Source organism: Contarinia nasturtii, unplaced genomic scaffold (genome assembly GCF_009176525.2).
Source record: "Contarinia nasturtii isolate CC-2019 unplaced genomic scaffold, AAFC_CNas_1.1 Cnas_scaffold_928, whole genome shotgun sequence".
Taxonomy (NCBI): Eukaryota; Metazoa; Arthropoda; class Insecta; order Diptera; family Cecidomyiidae; genus Contarinia; species Contarinia nasturtii.
The window spans coordinates 3,474,298-3,496,586 of NW_022198275.1; the positions used below are offsets into that span (position 1 = coordinate 3,474,298).

Here is a 22,289-nt window from a genome sequence, read left to right on the forward strand (position 1 = left end):
GACATGAAATGCCAACAAAAAAATCTAGTATGTCATTCTGTATATGTGAGTATGCAAGTCCATGTGTAAGATGAGCGACATCGATGCGAAACAATGAATTTTTCTATATACATTTATGTGCACGCACACTAATACAATGGCCGATCTCACGCACACATGCACACATCGATTTTTGAGAGCACCAGAGATGAAAGAAGTGTACTAGCTAGTAGTTGTAGCCGATTACTGAATGTGTACATTTATTTTTTTGTATAGTTTATGTTTAGCCTACGGTTTCTTGGATCAACAATAAAGAAATAATTGTCAATTGCAAATGATGTGCGACTGGTTATAGTCAAAAATGAGCAGTAAAAAACATTAAATAATGTTAAACAATGCAAATTTCTGATAGATTTGAGAAGTGTGTGATTTATATGTGAAGCTTTTTTGCAGCCGCAAAATTGAACAAAATACACATAAAGGGAGGAAACCGAGACTTCTTTTTTTCTATTGGTGAATTATACATTTGTTTTGTGTGCTTGTTAATTTGTGAAGTACATACCAAAGTTCAGCATAAATGGCTTTACCACAGCAAAATCGTGAATCATATGTGAAATTTTAAATGTTAAATCGTATGATTAAAAGTGTACAAGGAGGCTGTAGTGGGAGAGTGTTACTCGGTTTAAATTGAAAAAGAGAAACAAAAAACCAACACAAAAAGAAAGATAGAAGAGTACAACAAACATCAATCGCATTGAATATTTAGATAAAATAACATAAATAGACGCGACATTGTTAATAATGTTCGGCTGTCGATTTTGTATTTGTAATTCCTATGAAATGAAACAAATGCCCATCATTTTTATCGCATTTATCATTGCAATTGCATATATTCCGGACATTTTGGTTGTCGCTAATGAGCAACAACAAGCCGAACAATTAGGTAAAATTTTATCCATTTGAAGAGTGACAAAGTGTGAGGCTAGTGAGTGATACAGCACGAAACGATTGTAATGAACGCAACTTTAGATCATACAATAAAACTATGTATTTTTTTTTATATTCCGTGCAGACGCATTGAGCAACTCAAATTCTGGGGTGTGTTTTTTGTATGTTTGTTTGACATTCGCCCACTCATATTGTACTTCAGTTGCATTCCATTCATTGTATCAATTATGAATAGTCAGAATGTCAATCGTTTCAATAAGCAAATCACGTTCTATTTTTTTATCGCTTTGCATTCTTAATTAAATAATAAACTATTTGTAATCAGTTTGTTTGTTTTTTCCTCAAACATTTTTTTTGTGTGTGTTTGACTCTTTTGTCTGCTTTTTTATAGAATCCAATCAAAAATATGCTGTGATCGGAAGTAATTTTACGATTTCATGTGAAACCGAAACAAGTACACCAATAAAATGGAACAAAGATGGTGTTAATATTACCGAATCGAATAAGAGGTTTGTTTTTTCAATCATTGTTGAAATCACATGTGAAATTGCGGAAAACATAAAATGATCGTTTCATGTTTGATAACTTTCTATTAAATAGATTCCATTTGAGAACTGATAACAACGACATACCGACTTTAAAATATAATTTGACCATTGAGAAGGTCGAAGAAAATGATACGGGCAATTACACATGCGAACAATTCGGAACGGTTGATGGTGATGTGCGACCGGTGAAAAGGCAATTCACTGTATCAGCTGTTATACCACCGCGAATTGTGGAAAAGAGTCCAGATCGTATTGAAACTCGAATCAGTAAAAGTGTATTATTATTTTGTGTAATTGAAGCTCATCCACTTGCCGATTTTGAAAAGTATATCAAATGGGAGACATCAAATGGACATCAGAAATCTGAATTGATTGCGAATCGAACAAATATCAGCCGCGTGAATGGCCAACGAGTCAATATAACACTTGATTTGGCCAACATTGCGAAAAAAGACGATGGAGATTATGCGTGTGTCGTTGAAATACCATACGACAACGATGTTGATCATGTGTTTGGTAATTCTACCAAAATTACAGCAAAATCGTCAGTCGTTGTATTGGATGTGCCACAAGTCAGTTTTGATTTCGTCCAATCCGTGGGTGCATCGAAAATCTTTTTAAATTGGACGATTAACAATGGAAATTCACCAATTTCAAAATATTTTATTCAATATTCGAAAAATGGTGATTCAACGTTTCATTATTATAAAGATCCAATCGACGGAAATCGTACGTCGGTTGTGTTGGAAAATTTCGAACCAAACACTACCTATTATTTCAAAATTCAGGCAAAAAATGGAATCGGAGAAAGTCCGGTATACGATCTTAAAGAACCGGTTACAACCCTTGCCGAAGATCCGGTGTTTGTGCCTGTCAATGAAGTAAAAGGCATGACCACCGACACAATTACAATCGGATGGCCTGCACCAGATTCAAATTTGCTAAAATACATACAATACTACGAGTTGACTGTCGCTGAAAAAGCCAATGAGTCCCGAATCGTTGAAGAAGCCGTACATCAACAGAATAGTCGAAATTTACCATACATGTTTGACAAAGTAAGTACAAGGAGATTTTCTCTTGAAACCAGCGTATTGATTTGCTATTAATTTCAAATCATTGTTTGATTTTAGCTAAAATCCGGCACAAAGTACGTATTTCGAACACGTGCATGTAACGAACTCACTAAACAATGTGGCAATTGGTCTGCTACAGTGACGGGAGAAACGTCTGATGGTATTGCCAGTCCACCAAATAAATTGAAAGTCGAATGTAAATTGTATCCATATGATAAAAAGACGGCCAAAATATCCGTGGAGTGGAAAGAACCATCTCAACCAAAAGGTGTCATTCAAAATTATAATCTTGAATTGATTGGCACCGCAACCTATCGTTCGGAAAAGAAACGTACTATGCGGAACGAAACGTATGGACCAAAAACAAAATTGGAAACTCAATTAGCAGCCGAATTTGAAAATGTACCACTGAATACAAATTACACGGTTAAAGTGTCGGCCATAAATCGAAGCAAAAAACCAGGACAGCCGGCAATTGCAAAGTGTTCAACACCAATATCGGTTCCGGAATGGAAGCCAGTCTACTGGGAAACTATACGTTCGGGTGACACATATTTGATTAAATTGGACATGCCAGAGTTGTCAGAACGAAATGGACCGATTTGTGGTTATCGTATTTATATGATTCGATTGCCCGAAACTTCGGGATACGAAAATCATAGATTGCCGCCAATTTCAAGAATAAACATTAGCAGTTATCAAGATGTACATGCGGAGAATAATAAACATGGCGGTGTTTATCTGGCCGAATCTATTCCGGCCGATGCAATTGAACGTTATATCATTTTGGGCGATGGTAACAAGAATCTCGACGATGGATTCCAACGAATACAGAATCCCGAATGTCGCAAATTACTCAAAGGCTATTGGCCAGCTAATCGAATTTCATCGCCTGCCCATTCATTGGGTGATGTGACTTCAGACTATTCATCACGCTCTCATGATCCAGATGGTGCGTATTTATTTTATCGTATAATTTCGAATGTATACTTAATGTTAATATTTTCATTCATAGATCTATTTGAAGACATTGGCGAAAGATCACCTGATAGATATCGAGATAAATATTTCGATGGATCGCACAATAGATATCATGCTAGATATCACGATAGACATCATGATAGTTATGACTATGCTGGTATGCATCAAAGTATGGACGACGATGAAGATTCGAATGCCATTGAAACATCAAGACGTCGTCGTCCCCGGCATTTTGTTCGTCGTGAAGCAAATTCCAATGCAATCGAGTCAGAAAATACCGACACTAGCAAAGAAACCACAACAACAAATCCAAAGACCGCAGAAAGTGTTCAAATTGAACGCGGTAGTGATAATGTATTCGATGGCCTATTGGATTCTACTAGCATTTATTCGGGTTTTATTGAAGTGATTGGTGGGTTTTCATGATATTCATTTAAACGAAAAAAATCAACTATAACTATTTTTTTTTTGCCTTCTCGTTTTAGTAAATAAAAATGAAAAAGAAGTACTGACCGATTACAGCGAATATATGGATTTTTTGAACATGAGAAATGCAGTTGATCCGGAACAAGATGAAAGTTTATCGAAAATTCTCAATATATTGACGCAAGTTCTTTGTGTTTTAATTCTGTTAGTGCTTGGATTATTGACAATATTATGCGTAATGCATCGCTTGAATTCAACGAAACAACAAGGAAACGATGTGATTAGTTTGCGAGACTCATTGAGCCGTTTTTGTGGTGGACGAAATAATCAAAGTCGCCGTCATTTATTGGGGCCAACACATCAGAAACCGACAGACATCGGTCCAATTCATCGTAACGATTTACTTCAGGCATACATTCAAAGACACAAGGATACCGACTATGGATTCTTACGAGAATATGAAATGCTTCCGAATCGATTCAATGATCGTACAACAAAACACTCCGATTCAAAAGAGAATTCGTGCAAAAATCGTTATCCCGATATTAAGGCGTACGATCAAACGCGAGTTAAATTATCGGAACGCACAACAAACGGAATGACATCTGGTTCGGATTATATCAATGCAAACTTTGTGATTGGATATAAGGAACGTAAAAAGTTTATTTGTGCCCAAGGACCGATGGATAGTACCGTGAATGATTTTTGGCGCATGATTTGGGAACAACATCTCGAAATAATTGTGATGCTGACGAATCTTGAGGAATACAATAAGGCGAAATGCGCTAAATATTGGCCAGAACAGATAAATGATACACAGAAATTTGGTGAAATTACCGTTAAATTTACACATGAACAACGTTACGCCGATTACCTGGTGCGTGAACTGAAAATCACACGATCACATTCAGCGCACGCCAATTCCAATGGAAATGGTGGCTTGAGTAATGGCAGTGTCAGCGGTGACGAAGAAGAAGAACGACATATTACTCAATATCACTATCTGGTTTGGAAAGATTTTATGGCACCAGAATTGGGTGTGATTCGATTTATTCGCCAAATTAATGAAGTCTATTCAGTGCAACGAGGTCCCATATTGGTTCATTGTTCAGGTATGATGATTTGCATCGATTTTTCGATTTTTTTTTTGTATTCAGTGGAGTAAGATTAATATTTGATTGAAATATCTCATTGTAGCTGGCGTTGGTCGCACAGGAACATTGGTCGCGTTGGATTCATTGATGCAACAATTACAAGATGAGAATCAAGTATCCATATTTAATACTGTTTTTGATATGCGTCATCAGCGTAACTTTTTAGTTCAATCACTGGTAAGTGAAAATGGAAATATTCGGAATTTTTTCCACTTCGGCCAAATGGCATAACATTTCAAATTTTGTGCTTTCCATAGAAACAATACATCTTTTTGTATCGAGCATTGCTTGATGTTGCCCAGTTTGGAAACACAGAAATTCGATTGAAAGATCTCAATAGCACCGTTGAACAACTGAAACAACGATCCAACGACAGCCGAGACCAATGCAAATTAGAAATAGAATTTGAGGTATTTTCTTTACTTCATTCACTATCGCTTTTTTAATTTATGAACATTTTTATAAATTATAAACATTTTTCAGAGACTCAATTCGGTTCTGGACGAATCAAATAAAAACTGTTCGGTTGGTTCGAGTGAAGAGAATCGTAGCAAAAATCGAAGTGAAAGTGTGATCCCATACGATAGAAATCGAGTCATTCTCTCGCCAATTGGTAAATTAGTTGACACACTGGTTGCTGAATAACAAGATTTTCTGATTTTGTAAACTCATTTCTTTGCTCGTCGTAGGTCCACAGCCATCCACTTACATCAATGCAACATTTATCGAGGGATTTGATACATCGGAATCATTTATTATAACACAAGATCCAATGGAAGAAACAATAGGCGACTTTTGGCGCATGATGTCCGAGCAAAGCATCAATACGATCGTAATGATTTCAGAAGTACGTAACATTCAAGTTGAATTCTTCTCTTTAGACATTTTTAAATTGCAAAACTAAACCTTTGTGAACATATTTACAGATTGGCGATGGACCACGTAAATGTCCACGCTATTGGGCTGACGATGAAGTCGAATACGATCACATTTTAGTAAAATATATGCAAAGTGAATCATGTCCATACTACACTCGACGCGAATTCAATGTTACCAATTTCAAGATAAAAGATACCATTAAAGTCACCCAATTCCAATACAATGGCTGGCCAACGGTTGAAGGAGAAGTACCAGAGGTGACACGTGGTATGCTTGAACTAGTCGATCAAACCTTAGCATTACATGAAAATCCAACATTTGCATCCAGTCCGATTGTGGTGCATTGCAGGTAATAAATAGATTCCAATAAATTGGCCGGTCAAATAATGAATTTCGTGAATGAAAAATGATAATTTTTTTTCATAAAAAATTTCAGTCTTGGCACCGATCGCAGTTCGATATTTGTGACGTTATGCATATTGGTGCAGCAACTGCGATTGGAGAAGAAAGTCGATGTTTGTACGGTTGTGCGAAAATTACGTAGTCAACGTAGTCAGTTCCTCAGCACATATGTATGTTAATGCTTTTAAGCAACAATTTCATTCATAGCAAATTGATTGAGATTTTTCATTTCTTTATTTATTCTACTAGGCACAATATGAATTCGTTTATAGAGCTATAGCAAATTATGCTGATTTGCACAAATCCGACCTGGAATCATCGCCACCATCAATCAAAAGCAACTCTTAAGCCAAGTTGTAGTTGAAACCCATAGAATTATGTGAACTTGTGTAAATGTGTTTTTTAAACAAATTTAATGCCATATGGCCAATTATTATTGACTAAAATCATGCAAAAATATTGATATGTGACGTGGTTTTTATCATTTATGAAATTGTAAAGAAGAAAAAAGGAAAATACGCTAATGTGTCAATCGCTTAAATTGTGATGCAGTTAATTTAGCCACTTCAAAGATCCAAATTGTTTAAATACTCATCGAAATGGAACACATTTATTCGTCATCAAATTGAATCGAAATAACATTGCTGAGCTATTGGAGACGCAATTAGTTACATGACATATGGTGTGATACGCATCCACCGACAATAAATCAAAGCGGTTGCGATTCGATTTGATGTGGATATTCAAATGTTTTGTTTGAATGGGTGAATGATCACTTTTTTTGGTTTATTTTAGTTACGAAATAGCACATTACCAAGAGTCAAAATGACACAGTCATTTAATTAAGACGATATTGCAATCTCAGTTTTATGATTCCTCGAAAAATTCAAATCTTGTCAACGTTCTAGTAATGCTAATTTTGACCCAATCTACAAAATACGGATAGCCTTGTAAATAAAACAGCACACTTTATCGTAAAATGATTCATATTCAAAAACAAAAAGGAGAAAAACCAGTTTTCTAGAGATTAAGGCATTGAAATTAAAATAAAAGTCTGTTGTATTAAGCTAAGAAAGCATTATCTAATCACATGACCAGCAGATATCATGTGTGGTCATGACCGTATGAAGGAAAGAGTTATTTTTGGTTGCATGTCTTTTGTCATGTATTGAATGAAACTGAAATGAAATACCAATTTGCCATATTAGTTATAAAAATGAAGCAAAATGTTATGTTTTTATTTTCTCTTTTTTGAAATGCTTTCCATTCTGTGTAGATTGTGTCGATTCAAATAGATTTTGTACAATTTTTTTTTATAAATTTTTTCAACACGACTGCAATCTTTTAGACTTCATTTGTTTTTGAATCGGTGCTTGAACACGGAATCGCACATAGTTTAGAATTGAAGCGACAAACATACATTCGTTACAATTTTTTTTTTCTAAAGATAATATTTGTAGCGATTATAACATATGAATAAACTGAGGTAATCAATATGAACACATGTGGTGGATATCTTGCATACAGGAAACGCGGAATTATTAAATGATTATGTTTTGGCCATCCGAATTAAACGATTTTGAATGGTTTCACAGCAACACTTTTCAAAAGTTTTTGAAAAGCTGACGAATACCAACTAAAAAAATGCCTGTTCCTGTGTTCAGAATATCCACAATATGTTCACATTTTCCAAATGGAATAATTTAGTCAAAATAAAAATGAAACAACAAAACATTCTAATCAGTATTTAGTGTAATTTAATTTCGTACAAAATATGCACTTTTTTGTTAAAAGACCACAAGAAAATAATGCATACAAAGTCGAAACGAATCGTGAATAAATGAAAATGAAATTTAGCTTAGAATTGAAATGGCGCCAAAATAATTACAATAGAAAATCACAAATTTCATTGTTCAGAGCTGTAATACGTCCCCAAATGCAGTCAATCGGTTCAATTATACCACTTTGCATCGATTTTGCATCGATTGCTTTATTTGTAGGTAAAAATTTATACAATTTTATCAACGTTTTTTTAAAAAAAAGTCATTTTTTACGTAAATAGCCAAGCCAAATGTGTTTCATCAAACGCACATTGTATGCATCGAAAAAAATTGTGGTACTATTCCACGTAAAAGGGAGAAATACTGTTCGAAGTAAAATATTAAAACAAAAGATACATTCACAAATACATTTGTCTGCGATCAGTCGAATATTCCAGTAGAATCGCGTTTACATGATAGCAATGAAAAGAAAACCAAAATTTAAAACACTATACAATTTTTTTCTTCCTTTTTTCTAATTCGTAGACCATTATTCTACAATACAATCTCTCTTATAAGCGACAAGAACATTAACGTTTACTTTGGTCATTATTCATTAGGTTTATATTATGCATTGTATAAAATAAATGAATAAATACAAACAAACAGAGACATTCTGAGTCCTTTTTTATCAATCGATATGCAATTATTTTTCAGTAAAATAAATCATACCGATTGGTTAATGTCTAGGGGCTTTTATCTTCAAATGTATACGATTTATACTGTAAATAGTGAACTATATTGCAAAATCATCTGTAATACGCGCAAATAAATGTGCATAACTGCATATATTTGGTGTATATTTCGTCTATGGCATGTTATTTCATTCTCTTTTGTGCGGATCTTCTTCGATTCTGTGTAGCAATACTGTGTGTGTGTGTACACTGAAGTTTGAAATACATCTTATTCACTGGTATAGGCGAGAAATTTTAATCGTATATATGATGAATAGGACGTGAATATTGTGTATAAATTTGTATGAACGAATGATGAAAGCCCCTAGGTTAATGTACGAAAGCAAAATAAAGCAACAAAGAAAAACAAATAAGGTAATTCAACAAAATAAAAAACAACCAACAAAACAAATCAAAGAAATTTTTGCAAAATGTTTGGAAGCGAACTTTGAATTACTACCGATCTGTGAAACCTGCAGTAATGGCGACTCTACTCCTCTCAATACAGTAACTAACGAGAAAGTGTGCGACTAAATTTCGTGTTAGCATCTGTGTCGACAACAGCATGTATACGCCAATTTACGCTCAACTTCATCGCGTACCGTAGTATTTGCGTATTTATGAATGGATGCGTCGGCAACGTCACATCAACAATGTTCATCGCAATATTCTAATACCTGTAATTGCAAATATAATTTTATGTTTAGTTCTAGGGAAGACACGGACCCAATAAGTCCTTATTTTTCTTAGTTTTCTAGTTTTTGTCTATCCCCTAGGTTTAGTTACACGCTCTTAACTCATTACATGTCTAACCATGTTTGGTAAGATCACCATGTTTTTTATCATCGTTTGTAATTTTCATATTGAATATTAAACGTTAAATTTAGAAAAAATCATTTTCGTCTCACATTATTTTTTATTTCATTGTAGATTTGTTCATTGGTAGGTAATACACATCTTTTATCATAATGATTTAATGATCTTACAGGTATACTCTTATTCGTCTGTGAAATGATAAGAATGTATTTTAATCAATTTTATAGCATAAACACAACTTACCATTGTAAGTAGCGTGATTGTTTTGAACATAAAAACACGGTAAATGTGTATTAACCCTCTAGTGCATAGCCCTGCCTTTAGGCAGGGTGTATAAATTATTGTCTAAAATATATAATTAAAAACAAATGATTCTATTTATGAATTAAAATATATTCAGCAGGGTTCAGGCTTTCATTTGCCGGTCATTTGACAAGTGAAAATAAAGCGGCTGTTTAATTATACACACAGATGTAGGCGAAAACAGAAATTTGACAAAAAAAATTATTCCTCTCTTCGTTTGGATAGGTAGTCAATTTCCGGTCGATGTCAATTTTCGAAAAATCGTATATACTACTAAAATGTACTAATTATGTACAATTATGTACAACAATTTTTATGATTATGTACCAACAAAAATTTTTCAGAATTTGGATTTTTAAAAATTGAAAATATCAAAACCCGGAAAATGTTTACCCGAATTTGTACAACACCAAAGTTATACGTCGTTAAAATGTACAAAATATGTACAATTCAAATCACCCATTCGTTTATAGCAATTTTATAGCAGTTTAAACAATGGATTCGATTGTTCTCTAATTTTGTCAATAGCATTTTTTGAGTAAACTATGCAATTTTTTGAATTTCGAAAAAAAATTAATGCATTAGAGGGTTAAGCCAATTATTTGTCAATGATCACTTTTATTCCACTGTAAAAGTATGTCGCAACAGTTTAACTGTCGCACGTGAGACCAAAACTATTCATTCATATTTGCATACCAATTCCACAGCAATTTGTTTTGAAATAGAGTCAAAACGCATTTTGTCACTGAATACAAAATGTCCTTGAATTGAATAAAGGTAAATATGCGATAACTGACATTAAGTTTTGACTTCGAAGAGATAAATTTCATTGATTAAAAAAAAACACAACGCATTGTTTGCAGTTACTAAGGTCGATTTTAATTCGTGACAATACTTAAGTAACTGAATAATTTTGCTTGCAAAAAGATTTGAACTTGACATCAAACGTCGACTGTATTGCGACCATATAACCGACCAAATTAAATTCTTATCGTTAACGATAATTATCATTAAGTATGCCCATCACATGCATACGCACTCAAAAGAGATATAAAAATCGGAAAGAAAAACATTTTGATTTTATTGAAAAATAAACATTCAGAATTTTATTCATAAATATCTGTTCGTTTTTACAAAAACATCGACATTTCATATGACTAAATAAGAATAAAATTAATTTAACGCTTTCATAGTTAACGAATTATTGCTAATGTTATAGTTGAAGTTATTTGCTTGTTTATTTATTTTGATTAAGGTTTTCCGTATAGACATTTTGTACGAATTGATTTCATTGTTAAAATGCATCTAAAAAAAAGTATTGCCTATCGTTCACGTTTTTTTAATTGACACATTTGATTCTGAATGGATGTACGTAGAAAAACGGGAAAAGAAAAATCGTCAAGATACAATTCATATAAATTATGAACAATGAGTTTGTTCTTTTTCAATCCAATTTTCTGATATACAAAGTGAATTATATATATCCTGATTATATACGGAAACTAAAGAACAAAAGATACTTTTGTTTCTACCCAATTTGAGAAAGAAAAATCATTCACAACTTATACAACTACTAGCTAGACGACAAATGAATGATCGAATGTATATCGAGTCCGATTAGCTTAAATATAAATGTGTGTAAACATGTCTAAAAACGGAAGCGTGAAATTGCTGCACTATTTGTTCTTGAATTTATCCAGTTGTTCTGTTCGTTTGGTGTCCAAAATAAATTTTGATTTCTTTAATGTGCTGTTGCATTCAAAACAGAATTAACAACAGCAGCAACCGTTGTATTCAAGAGAGGCATGACAGTAGAATTTGTAACAGCATCAACCGTTGTATTCACGAAAGGCATGGCAGTAGTAGCCAACTGTGTAAGACAATCAAGTGGCAGAGTACTATTTGTTCTATTGCGTAGTATATCGCAAGCCCAAATCGGAAAAGATGTTGTATCTGGATACACGAATTGACCATACAATGGCATTGACAACCAAACCGTAATCAAGGTCACTACAGATGAACCAATGCCGGCCAATGCAATATCTTTTGTGCCAACATTTGCTACACCGGCTGCAATTGCATTGGGAGGTGTTCCTGGAAATTGATTTGAACACAGTGAATTAGTTGCGATAAAATTATTGTCTTGGATGACATTGCATAACAAACACAATACATACCGACTGGTGTATGGAATGCCATTGAACACGAGAGAGCCGCCGGGAACATGAGTTTCAATGGATGAACTCCCATTTGCAGAGCCATCTCTCCTAAAACTGGCAACATCACTGAAAACCAATTGAACCAAAAATCTCTATTAACGAACTGAAATGTAAGGGTTGTTGATTCAAAAGCAGACAAATACCATTTGCAACGGCAACATTTGATGCGAATTCGGTGACGATTTGTGCGAATAGACAAATCAAAAACAGTAACAGCAACTCTGGCAAGTCTGAAAGGCTCGACAGATAAGTGCCCAACATCTTCGACATTCCCGATTCATTGCCACCTTTTGCTAGAGCAAATCCACCGCCCAATAAGAAAATCAAGCTCCATGGGATATTCGTATTAATATACTTCCACGTGATCAAGCTTGGTGTCGCTTCTTTTGGTAGATCATCTGGTCGGCCAGTGATAAATTTCAACCAATTCCAATTGACCGGCAGCATGAAAAGCGCGATAACAATGAAAATAGCCGGCGTGGCATCGCCAATTTTTGTGTCTGTTAAAAGCTTGGCCCAACCCATCATGAAACCTAATTTTATTGATGATAAAACCAAAATGTATGCAACAAACATGAGATATAACTTGAAATCTGTAGATTAGCAGTGAATTGAAATTACCTGGCTCACGTAAGAAGAACAACGCAACTGATAACAGAAACAAAATTGCAACCTGAATTTCTTGTGATGACATCGGACCCAATTCATTGTAACGTTTGACAATGACCTGTCTAGCAACCTCTTCGCCGTCTTTTCCCAATTGAAATTGTTTGGCTTCTTTGCTATTCGGTCGGAATAATCCCATGAAACACCATTGCAAGTACATCCATGTAAAGAATGTATTGATTAGCATCATTGGAATGTTGTAGATCATCCACTTTGGAAACGAAATTTCATTTTGTGGGAATAATCCATCGTAAATGCCTTTAAACGCCAAATTTGTTCCGCTGCCAACAACTGTGCCGCAGCCCCCAATCGAGGCGGCATAGGCAGCCCCCATGAAATAACACACAGTAATTTTGGTTGGCTTCTTATCGGCAAGAGTCTTCTTCTCTTCTGGTTTATTCTTATTTAACATTCCTTCCTCTTCAGCATTTGGACTGCTGTCTTCGTACATTTTACAAAGTCCTTGCTGTTTATTGAAAATGAAATAGTATTCGATTTATTGTTTTACAACAATTTGATCAAAAAAGAAGAAGACATACCGCTTCAAGCTCCTCCAACACAGCTTGCATGATTGGAATCATCATAGCAACAGCGGCTGTATTTGAAATCCACATTGATACAAACATGGTGACAGCAATCAAACCGAAATTCAATCTAAAGTGACGAAAAACGAAAAGAAAACATCATCAAATCGGCTGACATGGTAGGATAGCTCATAATCACTCACTTTTTCTGACTGCATCCAATGATCGAAATCACCTTCAATGCCACACGTTTGTGTAAATTACAGAATTGTACAGCCAATGCGACAATCAATCCACCGATGAACATTAGCATAGCATCTTTCATATATAGCATGCACGTTGCATCGGTTTTCTAAAACACATTTAAATTTATTAAATCGATTGATTCGATCGTGCAAAATGAAAAACAAATGTGCATGGAATGTACAGTGGGAAAGAAAATTACTTACGAGAATGCCAAGCGTTGGAAATAGGACAATGGGTAACATTGATGTGACCGCTATAAAAGAAAACAATTACTAATAATGGCAATTTGATTTGGTTTGGATGCAAAATAATGTACATTTTCAATTGGTCTAATTTAATGCAAATGGATCGAACTTAGTGCAAATGGAGAGTGTTTAATTGATATTAAATGGTAAATTATATCAAACATACGTAATGGCAGAGCTTCAGTGCACCAAAAAACGGTCATCAATAGTACCACGAACATACATCTATTTTCCTGAAATAAAAAAAAAACACAAAATAGTGCATGTGTATGAATAAAATGAAAATCGATTGTCTGGCATTAAAAAAACCATGTTAGGTCAACCAATAAAATTGAATGCGAAATGAACGATGTAAAAATAATCGATCGCTTCAATTTATTCGTTTAAAAAAAATGGGCCAACGGCCTACTACTCACAGGTCTATCGTTAAGTATAATTATCGGCAGTAAGACAATCGGTGTCAAAACGACAAACAATGACTTCCAATATATTGATAAGAATCGCGTGAATCGGGTACAACATGATATTTTCCGCACCGGTAATGTTACACTGAAAATGAACAATTGAAAAATGTATTTTTAGAGGGAAATTTAATTTAATCAATTATTTTTAAATATGCTGCGATCTAGAATGAACCGATTATAAATTATAGTTTTAATTTTGAAAAAAATGATGATGTTTTTACATAATTTTTGTGTCAAAAAGAAAAATAAATGTGTGAAAACTTACGGTATGATTTCCTCTGTGTTGCCATTGGTATGAGCTCCCTGTTTGTCATTGGCTTCCGTCATTTTTGTGCGTGTGGGCTTCTACCTTATGCAAAATTCGATTTTTCTCTCTCACTTATATTGATGCTATAAAAAAATACGAACGATTTAATTAGATCTGATTTTTCTGGCAAACTACGGAATTTTTTTTTTGCTTCGACTAATATGAGTAACTAAAAACAAAATTACTGAAACAATCAAAATGAATATAGTACAACAGTCGAAACAGTTACTATATAGCATTACGACCGATGATTACGGCTTTTAAATTGATACAAAAGTTCCATCAGTGCAAACAGCTATTGGTTGAATGAATGAGACAGAGATTTTAAGCCAAATAATAGACATGTGATATGAATTAATCTAACGGCATTTGGTGTATACAATACAACATAACATACATTCATTTGTCATGCTATTAGCACATGCGTATGTGTTGTGGAAATTTAAATATTTGTGAATCTTCCAAAAGGTTGTTTAATTTTCTATTCTGTTCATGATTTTCAAATAAAACGCAACGTGTGATAAGATTTCATCGAAACACTTTGTGTGTGTGTGTGCGTGAAAAGCACTGACAACGATCACACCATCGTACATAACATCTTCAATGTCAAACAGTGGCTGCTTCAAAAAAGGTTCACTACAAAATAATGATAGCGATGATATGTGAGTTGTAAAAATACTACATGAAATATCACTGATACGCAATGCAATCATGTCTCTTTTTCGTCTTCAAGCAGTGATATACAGTGTATGTGCATGCGTATTGCGGGTGATAGCAACAAGCACCACTCTAATGCGGAAATTTCTCCGCTATTTACTTTCTTCAATCGTCGCGCAAAGTATGTTTAATAAACATTGTTTATTTTTATTTTTTTCGCTTTGATCTTAAGTCAACGACGTCATACGCCAATTTGGCCAATTATGAATACCAAGCTGGTGCGACTTTTGTTGCACTGTCTATCGTCTTTTTCTTCCTCACCCACATTCATGCGTATATTTGTCACAAGGTCATTCCCGATCGCTTCCCGAAAACGCGATATTTATGAGTGTGTCTATTTCGAAAGCATTATTTGGATATGGAAACATAAAATTTTCGACGATTATTTTACTATGTATTAGCATCAGTTTGTATCTATCAATAGAAATTGGCACAACAATGAAATTCAAATTGAGAAAAAAATTATTTGTTCCTTTTTATGTAACCATTACCATATTGCTTCAAAATATTTGCTTTTTCAATGATTATCAATGCAAATTGCTCACCATATGACCAACATTATTATTTACTCCATCGATTATAGCATTTTTCTATTTTTAGTTTTTTTTAAAACGATTTTTGCTTGAAAATATTTGTATAGGGGTTTTTTCGTCTGTGCATACAAACGACGATAAATTTAAATTTTGTGACCTTATCTACTGATTGTGGTACAGAATAATGCGCGGATACAACTTTATCACGATTTGAATGCATTGTGTGTTTCATGGAATGTTTTCTCTTAAAGATAAAAAAAAATGAATAACAAAATTGTAACTGTTCAATTTATCAACTGTAAAAATCCAATCGATTAAATGTAATTGTCTAATTACTCGTTTAAAATGAATTAAACGCTCAAAATTATCACATTGATGAAATCGGTTTTCCATACTTGGCCATTCATGCGATTAAGTGGGTGCTATTGCATAAGCTGATAATTGACTGTGGGAATGTGAATCGCTTGACAAGCGATAACTTAATCAAAATCATGGAAATGATTTGAGTCCCCCAGTTTGATTAGATTTGCCATTTTTTTTATTTTGTCACATTTTTTATCATTCTCTCAGATATGTGACATTGTCTCATGTTAATCACACAATAGATAAACGAATGAAGGAAAAAATTCCCGTGAATTCGTTTAAATGAATTACAATGTGCCGGGTTTCAGTTTACTTTGCTCTATTTTCTTTGTTTTGCGATTGGTTGAGGCAGCGATCTGACGCCAAAAACACAATAAAACAAACAACGAATCGCACAAAAAAATATAATAATATCTGGTTGAAATTGCAATTCAATATACAGATACACACAGTTGCAATGATAATTTATTTAATTGAATGCGAAGCGTATACGTGCAAATGTATATGTAAGACTGTAAATTACACTGCAAACAAATGTAAAATGGAATCGAGAAGAATTTGATAATCATTTTTCTTCTTTTTTTTCGCTTATTAAAATGAGCGCAATAGCAAGGAAACATTTGCAAAACGCATCAGAGTTTGCAATTTCAGATTTTCACATCTCTGATCTGACCTTTTTATATTCACTTCACTGGTCTGACATACTAAAAAAAACTGGTTTATTCTTTTTCGGTGTTTGTTCGTCAAGCAGGTGAAATCTGTCAAAATCACGTCAAAAACTCTCCGACAGGAGCCCGTTGCATTTTATCTTACGAAATGATTTATCATCGATTCACGTTGTTTGCTTTGTGAGCACTTTTGTTGTATGAACATCAATTTGATCGTAGATTTTTCGTTGTTTGTTCACTTAAATTATTGGTGTGAATTTAATCAATTGTTTCAACATTCAATAAAAATGTTAGCATTCACATCATCACATCGGATAACAATTATATGGCCTGCGAATTTGATAAGTCACTCACGTTTCTTTTCAATATCAAAATTCAGCGGTGCAGAACCAGTGAATTGTTTGAAAAAAAAAATTATACACCAAACCGGCCATTACGCGACGCCAACTGCACACGTATCCACCGTGTGGTGTTGGGTCTGTTTGAATCGCCGCGAAATTCATTCGTATAAAATAGGCATTTCTATATCACATTGAAATAGATTTAATCGTTTGCACTTTGAAACAACACATACAAAACGTGTTGGCTTTAAAGAAAATTGAAGTGCGCACAACCGATGAAAATTTTGAATACATATTAAGTATCCAATGACATTGACTCTGGCTGTCTCTGTCTTTCTATCCATTTCATTGCATCAGAATAAAATGACAATTCAACGGAATTTTATATTCAAATAATTTTTTTTCTTCGGCACAATAATGAATTGAAATTTCCTTTGTGTTCATCGGAACATCCGAATCGAATCGTTCTTGTGAAATGAGAACAAAACACAAGCGAATAAACATATTCTTTTTTACATTTTCAGCGAAAAAAAAAGTCAAACGTACAAATTATTAAGTCCAAACACACAGATAAACAGTAGCAAAAAAGCAAACACACTTGGATGCTCATTGTTTTTCAGATGTGCTCACGCCGCATTTTTCTGTTTGAAAAAAAAAAAAATGTTTTTATTCACATTTTTATTTTATTGAATAGGTCATCATTAAGTCAAAAAAATGCGTGCCGCTTTGCGCATGCCCAATTCGGGCCCTACACAGGCATTTCGCTAACGAATGTATGCGCCGCATATTATCACGAAATAGGTAATTGTTGCTACTTGTTTTACAGACTATATCGCAAATTACATGAAGAATATAAAACTATGAACTTTATATTTTTATTTCATATTAATGTCCCAATCCCTTGCGGTTAATGTGTTCTTTTATTTCTCCGCTGCTCTATTTGAATATAAAATGTGATCAGAGTTATTTCATTGGTGTTATAAACTGCACACCGCAGCTATATTATTTGATGTTTGTGTGTAAATGTGTGATTAACTCACTATCCGGTATAATTTGCAATTAAAATGTGCATTCGATATCGATACTGCATTAAAAAGTTGACTTTCGCTTGTGCGATAACGAAATTTATGACTACGGAATTTCGAAGCGCATGTAGATGTCAACTGGTATTTTGTGATGGTTCGCGAATGTTTAATATATTCGATAGTTTGCACTTTGCACTTTGACTATAGCTTCCAATGCATGGAAAATTTGTGAATTGGTATCAACGCATAAAATTGCTTCAATTTTCGGTCGGAACCGGTTTGTTTTTGCTCTATCGTTTTTTTTCATGTTGTTAGCTTTGAAGCCATAATTTTTTTTCTAGTATCAAGAGCTATCACATGTTTCTAATATGCGCAGCGAGAACGGTTGTTATTTTAAGTTTATCTTTTTTATGCATGCTTTGAAACTGAAAATGAGGAAATAAAGGCAAGAGAATCTCTCAGAATGTAGAGAAACGCTGATATAATATTCATCGGTCCATTCGCTTTGAGATTAAAAGAAAATATGTTGTCACGATCATATTACGCAAAACCGCGTGTGACAAAATTTTATATCATAAAACACTTGTGCTAACATTTGTCAAGAAAAGCATGTGGTTGGTGAATGAACATGAAACCGAACACCCGAATCACTACTGCAATATTAATATTAAATTAGTATGCACATGTGCTCAACAATTGTGTGTCTTAACCTTTACCGAAATTACGGACGTTTGAAATGTCAAAAATTCTGGTTCTATCGGCATCATCGCAACAAAAACACTCTTTTCATCTATACAAGAACAACATGTCGAAATTAATCTTTGACTCATGCACCCATAACACTGATGCTATGACAAACACAAGCTGTTATCAATTAATGACAGTCATTAACTCTAAGTGCAAAAACAATGACATTTTTCGTTTGTCACTGACAAAAAGAAAGTTAAACATTATCATAACATTTTGTAATCATTTTGAAATGATCAAATCGAGGGCGATTATCTTATAGTGAAAAAGTGAAAATCTTCTGAACAAAGTTCGAATCGAGAATATTCCATTTCGTCTAAAGATAACAAATGCACCGTAAGTATATAACGTCGTTAGTTTTTTTTCTGTCACAAAAGACATAAAAATACACACACTTCGTGGAACGATACCGCACAATAAAAAAAAAACATCCATCAATAGATTTCTCTTGGGTGTCTATGTTTTTTTGAATAATGAAACCATATAAAAACAAAATTTCACTTACATTTTAGCCTCTGAAATGAATGGGCAAATGTTGAAACACAAACACAATGCTTATGATGAAATCGAAAACATCCAAATGAAATATTCTAATTGCGCACAGTATGACGACCCGAACAAGTCGATAGTTCAAATACGACTACATAATTTCAATGTTTGCATAAATTTATTCACACTGAAGTGAGAAGCAAAGACAGTCACACACAGTTTGTATAGATCATCACCGTCACTCACATATATACGAAACAAAATCGCATTCAAACAGATCGAGCGGCAACCAGTGTGATCCACACGCATTGGTGTGTACATGTGTTTATTCACAGTAACATCGATTTGCTGTTTCGTTCTTCTTCACATTTCTTTGTGAAGGTGTATGAGTGCGACGTGCCTTTTTTCGCAGTTCTATTTTTCATTAGTGATACATTCACGCTGAGGGCGTATGCGTGAGCGGATTTGTCTGTTTTTGTGTCAATGTGAATATTGATTTCAGGCAAATCAACACATAGACAGACAAACGGAACACACTGAAATTTACGCGTTTATGCAAGTTGATGTTTTGTTGTGTGGCGCGCGCCACACACATTCATCATTTGTAACCAATGTATTTATTATTATGTACATCGAGCGCCGTTTAATACGCTCACTTTTATTCGATTTATTTTTATGTTGTTTTGATTTTTTTTTTAAATTTTTATTTATCTCTGTTGTTTGTGATATTTATATGTTGACGTTTTCTTCTCATTGACCAAATTAACAACGTCAAAGTCCCATGATATAACTTGTTCGCACGAGTGGCTACAGGTTAACGTGCGACACATAGCAAATAGTTTAAATTTACGTCTGCTATTTTGCTCTTTTTACATCTGATTTATTGATCGGACTCATTAATCACTTGACCAGACGGCCGAATTCCAATCGAATGCGTTAACAAATATTCAATGCGAAACGCAAACAAACTATAATTTCGATTGAATTGTCTCACTTACGCGTGAAGATAAAAGTACGAGCTTGATTGCAAATGAGTGTACAAAATGAACTTGATTTGCCAATGGATATTCATGTTCAGATTGCAAGATCTCAAACAAGTATTTCAATACTAGATTTTCTAGTATCGCCACGCATTCACATTGCTACTTTCAGATAACAGCGTTTTTTTTGTTCTTTTTTTATTGCTAGTAGCTACAGAAATACCAAATAAACGAAAAGCAAACAAAACAAAATTGTTTTCATAGAACGGGTTCAATGTTTCGGGTGTTTTATCACAAAATACTCGCTTTGATTGCTTTCATTTATTAGGAGATCCGATCGATGAACTCATAATAGTGTGTAATCAAATCTATTCTGAAGTACCCGTTTATCTCCAAAAACAAGAATAATAATGCTATGGTTCGTTATGTTTATAATTCTTTATAGAGAATAAAATCTAGAGCTAATGATATGCTGTTAAACATTATGCGAAATTAAAACATCTTTCAGTTCTATTAAAAAAAGATAAGAAATATTTTCAAACAAAAAAAATGTCAAAAAACAAGTTTTTGCTAAGCAAATTTATCAGCAAAAATTAACCGCATACTGCGATGAAGGATGCATTCAATCAATGTACCATGATACTAATGAATATTCCATTCGTTCTCAAATAAAAATTCTCAATTTTATATTAATTTTCGATTTTTATGCGATTAATATTAATTAGAATGTTGTATCCATGCCAACATAGGAATCAATGCGAATATTTAACTGACACTTACGCAATGACGGCTTTTATGATGAAATTTGATGACTTTAGTTATTATTATGAATTAAACGCTTTAAAATAAATTTAAGTAAAACTGCAACAACAATTTTAACTGACTATTTTATTCGAAATGGATATAAAATTATGTATTATGTATACCTGACATCAAATTTAAAACTGAACTGAGCGGCTTTGGAAACTGTGCTCTGTTTGAAATCAGAATCTTATCAGAAAGTGCGTTACGATGGCCTCAATACAATGAGAATTGTATTCATTGCATGCAAACAGACACAGTCTAACGTGTGACTCGTTTACATTCATGTCTAAAGTATATTCGTTGCCGGAGTAAACTATATAGCGCCACGGAAAATGGAAAAAAACGCGGTAAGTATTTTGTACTTTGTACTTAAATGCAATTTCAGTTTGGTTTGCAACATGTCACACGTCACACGTTATATTGATCGTTGCCTTCGTACAATGACTTACTTTACATATTTGAAGGGCAATCATCACATGCATTCACATAATATTCTAAATTCTTTGTTTAATAATCTCCTCAAGCCTAGATATGTCGTTTTGATTTCTTTTTTTCTAAACAGATTATTATGTTTGCTTTGCTTGACGTAATGCATGTACGTAATTGGTATTTTACACTAAACAAGCAATTGTGACGATATTTATAGTGGCGATAACACATTCTGGACGTATGCACTTATCGTGAAATTATCAACAAATGTGCGATTTGTTTGCAATTTTTCCTCCTCTTTTATTACATTGCAACTATAAACTCTTGATCACTTAATTGTTTTCATTTGAAACAGTGATTCCACCACGCATATTCCGCGGACGCCATATCATTTTAATTTATTTATTAAACGCAAAAATGGTTTGTAAACAATTTCGTTTGCGATATGAAACGTTATGATAAAATTTCATTCGACTTGGAGATTGAGTCATATGGTTGTCACAATATATAGCTTTA

The 22,289-nt window shown here is 33.8% G+C and overlaps 2 protein-coding genes across 6 annotated transcripts; one reads left to right on the forward strand and one right to left on the reverse strand.

Moving 5' to 3' along the window:
- Positions 1–193: 193 nt before the first annotated feature.
- On the forward strand, positions 194–8,133 carry LOC116342955 (tyrosine-protein phosphatase 69D). Its single transcript, XM_031770790.1, has 13 exons — positions 194–922; positions 1,319–1,436; positions 1,528–2,533; positions 2,609–3,503; positions 3,567–3,944; positions 4,018–5,070; positions 5,156–5,289; positions 5,370–5,522; positions 5,596–5,725; positions 5,802–5,959; positions 6,039–6,340; positions 6,428–6,563; positions 6,643–8,133. Exons 1-13 carry the CDS (start codon positions 781–783, stop codon positions 6,739–6,741), a joined length of 4,704 nt encoding a protein of 1,567 aa, XP_031626650.1. The 5' UTR covers positions 194–780; the 3' UTR covers positions 6,742–8,133.
- A 3,092-nt stretch (positions 8,134–11,225) lies between these two features.
- On the reverse strand, positions 11,226–21,483 carry LOC116342895 (protein I'm not dead yet-like). 5 transcript variants are annotated; one of them, XM_031770695.1, is made up of 11 exons: positions 21,467–21,483; positions 14,636–14,760; positions 14,323–14,455; positions 14,073–14,139; positions 13,865–13,914; positions 13,619–13,767; positions 13,431–13,545; positions 12,847–13,357; positions 12,369–12,758; positions 12,184–12,291; positions 11,226–12,100 (listed from the first exon to the last, which is right to left on the reverse strand). In XM_031770695.1, exons 2-11 carry the CDS (start codon positions 14,695–14,697, stop codon positions 11,748–11,750), a joined length of 1,938 nt encoding a protein of 645 aa, XP_031626555.1. In that variant the 5' UTR covers positions 14,698–14,760; positions 21,467–21,483; the 3' UTR covers positions 11,226–11,747. The 5 variants fall into 5 exon arrangements, with proteins under 5 accessions (XP_031626555.1, XP_031626553.1, XP_031626551.1 ...); XM_031770693.1 differs by lacking the exon at positions 21,467–21,483 and adding an exon at positions 21,321–21,381; XM_031770691.1 differs by lacking the exon at positions 21,467–21,483 and adding an exon at positions 19,577–19,724.
- Positions 21,484–22,289: the final 806 nt, after the last annotated feature.